This window comes from Aethina tumida, chromosome 4 (genome assembly GCF_024364675.1).
Source record: "Aethina tumida isolate Nest 87 chromosome 4, icAetTumi1.1, whole genome shotgun sequence".
Taxonomy (NCBI): Eukaryota; Metazoa; Arthropoda; class Insecta; order Coleoptera; family Nitidulidae; genus Aethina; species Aethina tumida.
In genome coordinates, this window is record NC_065438.1 from 23,237,346 (window position 1) to 23,249,543 (window position 12,198).

Sequence of the window (12,198 nt, forward strand, 5' to 3'; positions counted from 1 at the left end):
GCTCGGAGTGTCAATAGATGTGAAAACCAGATTGATGTTGATAATTTTAATTCAAACATTATGAAATTTCAAATTTCAATACTAAAAGTTCTAAGTTTTCACTTCTATCTACAGTCTCTATAATAATAAAACAACCTATTTTTAAACAAATATACAAAGAGTGCATTTATTTTTCCCGTTATTATTAGAGTGATGCGTTAATATCTTGAACAGTGTAAATCTAAAGAACATAATAACCCGGACCAGAAATAACAAGTAAAACTCGACCTCAACTAAATTATCTCGTTTCCAAAGTCGAATCTGGGAGATAGGGCGGACAGAAAACTGGGTCTGCAACTAAAGTCTGCTTACCGAAAACCCAGATAACCTGTAATTAAAATAAGAGAGCTAGACGTTCATTAATTTTATTGTTATGCACATTACTTTGATATTTCCCTGAGAGTATCTTATCCTCACTTCCTTATCGCGACTCCTCAACTTATAATGAGTCGCGACTAAAACTAATTTAGATGTTAAACTCCCAGCCCCCAAAAATGAGTCCCGGACCCCCCGGACCAGTTACGGCCCGAAAACTGCATTACCATAACCACGGACCTAATCAAATCGCGGTCCCGGACACGGAAGAAAAACCAACAGAAACCGGTTCCGCCGGACCGGAATCGAAACTGCACGGCCGCAATTTCGGTCGCACCCCGACGGACCGGGGCTAATTGATGGCCCGTTTTTATCTTGCATCAAACGGCGAGAGAGCGAGAGCGCTGAACGTGATTAACCGAGAGTTGTTTTGGGATTCTGGCCGTGACGGCCGGCCATCGCTCTCCCGGAGAAAATAACGCGGCTCCGTCATAAGACCGCGGGCTCATATACCTGTGAAAAATTCACTCGATTTTTTATGGTCGCGCTTTTATAAAGCCCCGGTCCGTTGGACGGTTCGTTATTTAGACGGGCGAGGCACGGCTGTTTATATTAAAATCGACCATCTGTATGGATAAGCGAATTATGTTGTGACGTTTTCGAGCCCCGGATCCTTGAGTGTGATTAAATACGATTGTTAAAATTAAGAGGAAACTTAGTTATAATATAATAGCACTATTTACGATTTTAATTAGTGACTCTAGCACTATAATTAATTACTAAAACTAATACTAAATTACATACTTATATTTAGTTATCATTAATTACCGGAAAATGTAATTTACGTTTTTAATGCTTGACTAATTTCTTAAATAACTTTTATTTAATAAAATAATCAACAATTTGTTCCAAACTCATGCCAAAAAAATAAATTGTAAATTCAGTTTTAACTTCCTTTTCAAAATTAAACCTTTTATTACTTAAAAAATTGGAAAGTGACAAAAATAAATAATATTAAGAATAGTTTGTAATAAAATACTTACATAATTATGCTCATAATAAATATCATGTTTCCTTAAAATTTGTCTCAAAAATCTCTATAAATGGCAGTTTTTGTATTATTTTATTTATTTAGTTTATTTATCATTACTGTGACTAAAAATAATCTGTAATAAAGAGAATTTACATAATTATTCTCATAATTATTGTGATATTTATCATAATCGATAAAGAATTTCGATGTTTCCTTAAAAATTGTCGCAAAAATCTCCAGAAATGGATTTTTTTATATTATTTTATTTCTTTAGTTTATTTATCATAATGTAACAAAAAATTATTTGTAGTAAAGAGAATTTACATAATTATCGTAATATTTATCAAAATACATAAAGAATATTGAAGTCTTTCTTAAAATTTGTCTAAAAAATCTCAAGAAATTGCATATTTTATATTATTTTATTTCTTTAGTTTATTTTTCATTTATGTGACAAAAAATAATTTATAATAAGAGATTTTACATAATAATTCTCAAAATTATCATGATATTTATTAATATGGATAAAGAATGTCGATGTTTCCTTAAAATTTGTGTAAAATATCTGTAGAAATGGTAGTTTTTGTATTATTTTATTTCTTTAGTTCAATTTTCATTAATGTGATTAAAAATATATTTATAATGAGAATAATTCACATAATTATTCTCATAATTATCAAAATCGATAAATATTGTTGATATTTTGTTAATATTCTCTAAAAAAATCTCCAGAAGTGACAGTTTTTATATAATTTTAATCCTCTAGATTATTTGTCATTAATGTGACTAAAAATAATTTGCAATAAAGAAAATTTACAGAATTATTCTCATAATTATCGTGATATTTATCAAAGTCGATAAATAATGTTGATGTTTTCTTAAAATTGGTTTAAAAGGCTCCTGAAATGGTGTTTTTGTATTATTTTATTTCCTTAGTTTATTTTTCATGAATGTAACTAAAAATAATTTGTAATAAGGAAAATTTACATAATTATCCTCATAATTATCCTGATGTTTTCTCAAAATTTGTCTAACACACCACAAGAAATGGCAGTTTTTATATTATTTTATTTCTTTAGTTTATTTATCATTAATATGATTAAAAATAATTTACTTAATTATTCTTATAATCATCGTGATATTTATCAAAATCGATAAAGAATTTTGATGTTTCCTTAAAATTTGTCTAAAAAGCCTCCAGAAATGGCAGTTGTATTATTCTATTTCTTTAGTTTATTTTTCATTAATGTGACTAAAAATAATTTGTAATAAAGAGAATTTACATAATTATTCTCGTAATTGTCATATTTATTAAAATCGATAAAGAATTTTGATTCCTCAAAGTTTGCCTAAAAATGGTAGTTTCTGTATTTTATTTTTTTTTTAGTTTGTTTTTATTTAATGTAACTAAAAATAATTATGAGTAATAAAGAAAGTTTACATAATTTTCATGATATTTAATATAATCGATATATAAGTTTTGGTATTTCCTCAAAAATTAATTGAATAATATTGCATGAAAACGTAAAAACCATAGTTAGAAAGAGTACAAAAAATGTTTGAAATAATATATATTTTAATGCAAAATATAATACAAAAATTAATTAAATAAATTATAAACTAAAAACATAAATTACTTATTTGGAAACCTAATATTATTCCCATATATTTCTATTATTGTATTAAATCATAATAATGACTGAAGATATTTTAATTAATAATTAATAATAAGACTGAAATTGTAACATCATTTATCTTTATATCAAATCTTGTTAATTTTTTAGGAATCAAACAATGAATTTTCCACATCCGAGACCAGTAATACCCACTTAAACCGTTCTCCTGTTTCATGTTTATTCATTACATGTATAATAATTAAAGCCAAACAATAGCTGTATAATTATTTTCATAGAAATTCATTTCTGACATTTGCACAGGTATTCATTACTACAGCATAAAGTTCGTAACATGTTTGAGTGTATTTTGACTCAATTAGTCCACAAACTACCATTGAATAATAAATCAAATTACAATTTGGTATTCACCAGCAAACATTGTTGACAAAAAAACTACACGAAACAATTATACAATTATAAATTTAATAGTTTACACATAGAAACAAAACCAAACGCAATCAAGATCGTCAAAATAACTCAAGACGTCGGGACTGAGAAAATGACGGCAGTATTTTTTCTAAATTTCATTTGCCCCTCGCAAAATTTTATTAGTGCCATCATTTTCGTCTAATGGACAGGCACACCACTAATTGAAGAAGACAAGATTTATTTTAGACGTGTCCTTTTTGGACGCAGACCGTTGGTATTTGGATTTTTGCATGGTTGGAGAAAATATCGGATCGTGACTTTTGTCAGGCGACGACATACATTTGTGTGGCAGTTTCGGACGAGACGACAAAGGGAATGGGACCGTAAAAATTATGATACGAAGGGAAATGCGCGGACACTTTATGACTGCAATTTTATGTCGGGGGCATTTAAGACGCCGAACATAGGAAAGGTTTAAAAATTTAAGTGTAATATTTACCCCCAAACGAAATATTATAATTGTATATTGTATTAAAAAAAAACAATGAGGAAAATGTTACAGTAAGAAGTTTAGAATAACAAACACGAGGCGCGATTTTTAGGGACGAAATCCCGAACCTCTTGAGGCAGAAACTGAACGCTCCAAACAAAAAAGTGAAAAAAAATAAATAAAAGAAGCACCGTCGGCAACGAAACACGTAGCAAGATTTAAACCCGTAAAGTTCGCGGCACACATCAGACATAAACTTTAAAATATAGATGCACAACGTTGAACTTTATCTACATTAGAACGTGATGATATTCATAAATCATGCATGCACCACAAATTAGAATAATCTTATCATCGGCCACATTATTTATTACAAACAGCCAGTGCGCCCGAATTAAATTATTTTCCAAGGGGGGGCCCACCACCTGCGAAATTTTGATTACGAAAGTTGGATTTATGGATCACGTACGTTGGTCCTGGACGCAAACAAAAAAAATCGAATGAATTGTTGTTCCCCGTCACGGTTGCCGGGACCGGTAATTAATGACAGGTGAACGAGATTCGTTTCTTGTCATTTAACGCTTGCCAAGCCATTAAATTGCTCTTCGTGGCCGTAAAAGTTACAACTTCAATAAATGCCTCAGAACTTCATAAAAGTGCGCCGGGCCAGAAACGTTTTATCGCCGCTTAAAATTTGAATCTACTTACATGGAGTGCGTTATTTTGTAGTTTTATATGCAACGGGGGAATTGTGCACTTCACGTCAACAACAAGTTACAAGTAGGTGTCAGTCAATAACGTCGATCACGGTCAAGGATTGGTTCTGAATTAATTTCGAATGGCCGAGCGTAATTTTGGTCAGCCATTGTTAAATCTGGACGAAGATCAAGGGTTGGATGGATTGCTACGGTTGATCTTTATCAATTCCATTGGGTGGTACGGAAGGAAATGTCCCGTGTTCGTGCGACGGGTTTTGGAACTCGTCATCCTCTTAATGGCTGCATACTCATTGTTTATTTTGCTTTACGCTCACATCGTCATCGCCCAAAACTCGGCTACTTGTTTGGAAGATGTGCAGAAGACTTGGTCCAAAGAAGGCATCTTGAGGGTGGAGGTGGTCCAAACATTCGGTAAGGAGTACACATTGGATATGAGCTACGCCAGGGATTACGTAGAACCAGAGGATGAGGAACGTGAGGTGCTGTGGCTCTTGGATTTGTTCCAAATCAATCCAATAGATCTAGCCTTTACACTTTTCCACACTTTAATAGCAGTTATAAATAAGTTGTTAGGAATTTTTATATATTTGCCTGCACCAGTAGAAAATTTTATAAGGAATCACACCTATTTCGCAACCTTTCTAAATGAAGACGCATATAGACAACCCAAGATACAATTGGAAGATTCATACATTTTTGAATACGCCTTAGATGACGGACTTGTGACAATGGACCGAGTAAATAGAAACAAATATAACATCCCAATGCTATTTCTGGTACTCGATCCAGATACAAATGAGTGTATTGGAAATTCCCTCACCAAGTTCATATTAAGCGAATACCTGGGCTACAATCAATTCCTCAAAGACGCCATGAAATCTTTACTGGATGAGGACCATCCAACAGGAATGATCAGAGACGTCATCAACGATAAATACTACAACACAGTCAGTTTATTAACAATACACAGACTGACGTCCCCTTTTGCCGCCATAGTCATCACAGTACTGTTCACCCTGGTGACCTCCGCCCTTATAATCACTTGCCATTCCCATATACAGAAGTTCATTGAAGGATTTTTGTTCTACCTCTCCGTTTCGTTGCTGATTTCACTAATGTCTGTCAACTGGATGTACATGGGACTTGAGACGCTTCTCCAGAATTACTTCGGCGATACCACCATCCCTTTTTGCATCATAATAATTGTGTGGTGTGCCAACAAGTACGACGTAATATGTTGCTATAGTTCGATCACCAAAAGACACTGGTTGAAGTTCTTCTACCTGTACCACTACATGTTTTACGCCTACAATTACAGATTCAAAGGGCAGTACACCAAATTGGCCCTCGTGACTTCGTGCCTGTTCATATTGCACTCCATGGTGTACTTCTTTCATCACTACGAAGTTCCCCTGATTTTAAACGCTTTCAGATGGTTCCACTTTAGGCAGTCAGTCTTACGGCACATCAACAATCACCCAATGAACATTCGCAATCTCCTGGTAGTTCGCATTTAGGTTGTCTACTTGTTTATAAATAAAAAGTTTTTGAAATCGCATGCAATTGTTTTACTACGACACTGCCCGTTGAGGTTATGTTACAACTTTATAGAGGCTATTCACAAGACGTCAGTTTGAAGTTTAAATTTCATTTTTAATTTCCTCTCGAATAACCTCAAAGGTGAGTCAACATAAACTAACAATCTGAAAGAACAAAATTTCTAGAGTTATGGCGGAACACTTTCAACTACCTCGGCAAAGGCACTTACAGGGGGAAATGCCTGTTCTCCGCGGAACGGACAGTCTCTTGCGCCTGGTATACATCCGAACGTCCTCAATGTACGGAAGGGTATGTCCTAATTTCGGTCGAAAATTTCTGGAAATGTTTGTGTTAGTCGCGGCTGTTTGGGCAGTTTTCATTTTGTTGTACTCACACTCGATGATCAGCAAGACATCCGTTAATTGTTTGGGCCACGTAGAAAAGCCTTGGTCTCGCCCCGGAATTTTGAGGTTGGAGGTAGTGAGGACTCTTGGTAAGGAATACACTTTGGAGATGAGCTACGATAAAGAAGATATGATTAGGAGGCAATCGGTCATCACTTTGTACTTTAACTTTGTTGGACAAATCCTCAACTACTTGTTGAACGTTTGGAATGGGGGAGCCCGCTGGAAGAAATATCGGGAGTCTGCACTGAAGAGTAATTTCATTGTTAATGACACGGAGCTAAACGTGAATTTTCGTAACTCTTACATACTTGAATATTCCTTAGATGATGGTGTTTTGAAGATGGAGAAGAAGTTTAGGAAAGAGCTGAACATTCCTGTGGAGTTCATCGTTATAGACCCAGATACTAACAAATGCCTCAGAAATCCATTTAATAAATTCCTACTAGACAACCTACTGGGCTACAACGAGTTACTCAGTTATTCAATCAAAAAATATGTGGTACTTAAACCACAATTGGGTTACTTGAGGAACGTTGTTTCTGAATTATATTACCAGTTCATGATCAGGTTAATTATAGTAACTGGGCCAGTTATTCCCTTATTGTGCATGACATTGTTTACGGTTTCAATATCAGTGTTCACAACTTTCTTCCGAAACGAAATGTACATTTTCATATCTAACACATCCAGCTTTTATTCATTCACCTCTATGGTGATCCCCATATTTATATTAATTGGACTTGAATTAGTGATGGAGGAGTATTTTGGTGATAGAATAACAACAATTTGTGTAATTTTTATTGTATGGGCTGCGAATAAATTCTATGTAATTTGTTGTAACTCCCCAATATCCAAAAGACATTGGGTGAAATTCTACTATTTGTACCAGTACATGTTTTTCGTCTTCAATTACAAATACAGAGGAGAATTTGGAAAATTTGCTTTGTTGACGTGGTTTCTATTAACGCTGCACTCCATGATTTTCTTCGTTCATCGTTTCGAACTTCCCACCATTTTGTCCATAGAACGACTCATCACCAATCCTCGAGTGCTACGCCGTCCTATGTTTATACGCCGTCACGTTGTACGATAATTGAATAAATATGAGCATGGTGATTTATTGTATTATTTAATTTTGACACACCAGTCATAGTGGCTGTCAATTTGACATCACATTACTCATTCAAAATTTAAGTAGTAGAACATGTTGCAAGATTAAAATATGAACGATATAAATGAAAGGGATCCATTCGAGCGGTTTCGTAGAATATTCCTACGTGGAGCTGTAAACTACGGTAAAAACTGTCCTACACCACTTAAACTAATTTTGGAGTTTTCCATTTTGATCATTGCATTCAGCTCACTAGTTGTCTTGATAGAAAGACATGCTGCACACTATGAAGTACCTCTACAATTGAAAGATGTTCAAGTTACTTGGCCAAGACAGGGGATTTTAAGAGTTGAAATAGTGAAGACCTCCAACCCGGATTATGATCTGAACATGAGCTACCAAAAGGAGGATATACTGAAAGGGGACGAACATGTAATGATGGACACTGAGCACAGTCTGACTAAAGCTTCTTATGAAGTTATTCGAGATGAGTATTTGTTGTACAAAGACATCTTTAGGAAACACACATACATAGTTGAGTACGCTTTAGAAAACGACCTTTTAACAATAGACAAAAAAGTCAGAGACAAACTAAATATTCCAGTCATGTTTGTAACCTTGAACCAAGACACTGACGAGTACTTTGGCAGCAAGCTGAGCAGATTTCTATTTGGAAAAGTTTTGGGCTACGACGAATTTCTCAAGGATATGATTAAAACCTTCGTGGTGGGAGAAAACGAAGTTGGCTACCTCAAGAATGTGTTGTCAGGAAAGATTGTCACCATAGAAAATTCCTGGTTCACCAAATACACCTCAGCAATTGAAGCTTTACTTAATACGGTCTTTTTCACATTATCCTTATCTTTGGTGGTGACGTACTGTCACTGCACCATTCACAGGTTCCTAAATGAAGTATTCTTCAATGGTTCTTTCAATGAGTTAGGCCCTTTGTTTATTAGCATTCTAATTTCGATTTGCATCCAAAATGAAATAGAAAAGTATTTCAACAATGGAACAACAGCTAGATATTTAATTATGATCATTTGGTGTGCCAACAAATATGATGCTCTTTTATGTTATTCTTCTATAACAAAGAGAAACTGGTTGAAGTTCTTCTACTTGTACACTTATATGTTTTACGCTTATCACAGTCGATTCAAGGAACAATATAATAATTTGGCACTTCTAACATCTGGATTGTTCATATTCCACTCCATGGTTTACTTTTTTCATCATTATGACTTACCCCTTGTGTTAACTTCCCAAAGATCTTTTAATTCGTAACCACCATAATTGTTGTAACGTTTGTAAATGTTATAAAATAAAATTTCCACCTTTAATTAAAAGTTTATAAATTTATAAATGCAACTCCCAAATAGTTTAAAGTACATTTGTATAATTAAAATCAATGCGGGGAGTCGTAGAACAAATATACAGAATCCCTCGACAAACTTAACCGACAATTTCCTTTATTTAAACAACTGAAAACATCTGTACAACCCCAACAGACAGATCATCCTCTATTTATCCAACTCGGCGTCCCAATGGCTTGCCAAAACAAGTAGCACATGTTCGAACAGGAGCCTTGTACACGATAAAACGGAATCGTCCTGTTTATCGGGCGTGCATTCGCCCCCAAAATCCGATTCGCAACCGTTGTTTTATGTCGCCAGGATATTCAATGAAATTTAATTCCGTGTGTTTAATTATTCAATATTGGATCGGCCGAGGAAATTTCCCGTTTGTGTGTTGATTGATTTAATTAATTAGTGATTAATGGACGAGCATGAAGTATAGGAAACGTGTCAACCGAAGAAACACGCCGGAACACTGTTCAACTGCACACAGGACGTGTTTGTTCACGGGAAATTAATCAATCAAGTCTAGTTTTGTTGGTAGTTAGTTAATGTTGTTGTGCTTAACTTTTCACTCGTTATAACTGGAGTATTTTCCTAATTTAAGTACAGAGCCGTACGGGAATAAAGAGCATCGGAACCGAGTTAATTGGCTAAAAGGCAGTGCGAAGGCAACAAATTGGCTACATTAAAAGGAATAAAGGTGCTGTGTCAAACAAGAAAGTCGCTTGATGTCGCAAATGGAGAGGATCTTTGCACATTACGGACTCATTCAAGGCGCAAATCACAAATAAACAAATCTGTTAAGGCGGCGCAATTTTTATTTGTTGACGTCACCGTGGCAACGGCCGGGCTGTCACTTTGATTGGGGTTAGGTTCATCGATGTTTTTTTACGGTAAGCATCGGATGCACTGCGGCCACTTCGTTAATTCAGTCGATCAATTTTAGAGTCATGGCTAATCGACGGGAGACCGTTAACATCAGACTCGTCACGGCGCCACGTCGAGGGAACGACAGGATGTTCCGGACGCTCTACTTCCACGGAGCCGTTGCCTACGCCAAGAAACTTCCCGGCTACATCCGACGACTTATAGAGGCTGCGGTGCTTGTGGCGGCGATGTTCGCGTTGTTCGTGCTGGCCGAAAGACACCTGGCGTTTCAGCGTGACCCCCCCACTTGTCTGGACCACGTGGACCGGTCGTTGCTTCGGCGCGGCATCTTGAGGGTGGATGTGGTGAGGACTTTGAACAGGAATTACACCTTGGAGATGAGCTACGAGACGGAGAAGAAGTTGAAGCTGAACCAAAGAACGAACAGATTGTCGAAGGAGCTGCTGAAAAATGTCTACGTCATTTACAACGGGCTGCTGCAGATAAAGGAGTACTCCCTGGACAACATGAACACGAGCCAAATAGAGACGAATCGGAGGGCACGTGAGGCTGAACTCTCAGAAAGTAACGTGCTGGGCAGTACTGTTTTCATGATGGAATACGCGTTGGATATTGGCATACTGAAAATGGATGAGAACACCCGGAGGAAGTTAAACATTTCGGTCACTTTGGTGGCTTTAGATCCAGATATTGATGAGTGTTTTGGTAATGGGTTGAGCAGGATGTTGTTGGAGGAAGTCTTAGGCTATAATGAACTGCTTATTTCCTCCATCAGAACGCTTGCAATTAAGGAGGGCGGAATAGGTTACTTAAAAAAATTGAATTCTGACGAGTATTACCAGTTTAACTTTATGATCTGCAACAGTTACGTATCATTAGTTGTAGCATTGTTGGTGATGTATTTATACATAGTTATTGTGTCAGTTATTGCGGCTTATGCAAACAGGATTAACCTGGTCAACCCTACATTGAACATTTTTGCCACCATCTTGTTGGTGATGTTGGCCTTAAACGGAGTCGACTCAATGATGGACTTCTACTTCAACGACAACTCGACGGGTTTCTACATGATTGTGATAATATGGTGCGCCAACAAATTCGACACGATTTGCTCCCACACTCCCATGACCAAAAGACACTGGCTGAGATTCTTCTACTTGTACCTCTACATGTTCTACGCCTATAACTGCAAGTACAAAGGACAATACAGTGATGTAGCACTGGTGGCGACTTACCTGTTGATCCTCCACTCCATGGTTTATTTCTTTCATCACTACGAACTGCCGGTGATACTTAACGCCCAAAGGGTGATGGTGATGTACCAGCAAATGCTGACGTCCCGTCACCTCCAGCCACAAGCTAATCCTGTGGTTTTCAATGTGCATATGTAAGTTCAAGTAAATTTTACACGTTTTATATACCATTATACAGCAAACGTTGTTTCATTTTCCGTGTTTGGAGGGTCAGACGTGGCTGCCAGTATCGAAAGTGGGCTAATTATTATTTAGAGGGTCGTTGTAACGGTGGCTGCATACTAAAACGACCGCCGACCAACTTTGCAGTATTAATTACGCGAGTAATTAAATTAATATTAAACGCCCAGCTTCATGCAGTCTTGATGGCGGTTGTTTGTCATTCTCGTAATTGGCAGTGTTTTTATTGTCGGACGTTTTATGGGTGCGAACTGACGATGGATCCCTTTTTTGTTTTTAGGTGAGTTCCAACAGAGGCGATCGGGATTTTAATGTGTTCGACTCCCCGAATTGAAACTGTATTTGGGGCGATTCATTTTAATGGTTCGCTAGGATTTAGTGCGAATTTATTGTCGCCCCTTGTTGTTTATGAAACTATTAAACTCTTCTATAAAATTTGTTGTGGCTTTTTTTCCTCACGAAAACCTTGAAAATTCCCCGAACGTGCGATTAACAGACAAACAATCGTCACTGATTGAAAAGCAATTCGAAAAAGCGTCGATTGGCCGCAGCTTAATTTATTATCGTGTTCCATTAAATCTTGGCCACTCCGGGGCTCCGGAGTGCACTGCATAATCCGCAACCACTCGCTTTATCTAAGGGCTGCAACTACCGGCAATTCGATAATTCGATTGGCGTATTGTGTCCGATTTTCTTGCGCTGATTGAATTTTGTCGTTTCGTTGCGCCGAAATTGTAAAAACTCTTTTTGCCAGGCTCCTAATTGGATTTACCAGCTGGGAACGAAATATTGAATATTACTTCCGGTTTAACTAATTGGTT

General features: G+C 36.4%; 2 protein-coding genes across 3 annotated transcripts in view; both read left to right on the forward strand.

The window, feature by feature from the left end:
* LOC109598642 (neuroligin-4, X-linked-like) overlaps window positions 1-12,198 on the forward strand; it is a 284,001-nt gene that overhangs the window by 191,599 nt on the left and 80,204 nt on the right. The window lies entirely within an intron of this gene.
* LOC109599297 (membralin) lies at window positions 8,146-11,815 on the forward strand. The gene is made up of 3 exons (XM_020015267.2): window positions 8,146-9,949; window positions 10,003-11,331; window positions 11,658-11,815. The coding sequence occupies exons 2-3, from the start codon at window positions 10,007-10,009 to the stop codon at window positions 11,659-11,661; spliced, it is 1,329 nt and encodes a 442-aa protein (XP_019870826.2). The 5' UTR covers window positions 8,146-9,949; window positions 10,003-10,006; the 3' UTR covers window positions 11,662-11,815.

Bases quoted from the DNA above. Each gene is read 5' to 3' on its own strand.
- LOC109599297 (XM_020015267.2), top strand. From the start codon at position 10,007: ATGGCTAATCGACGGGAGACCGTTAACATCAGACTCGTCACGGCGCCA.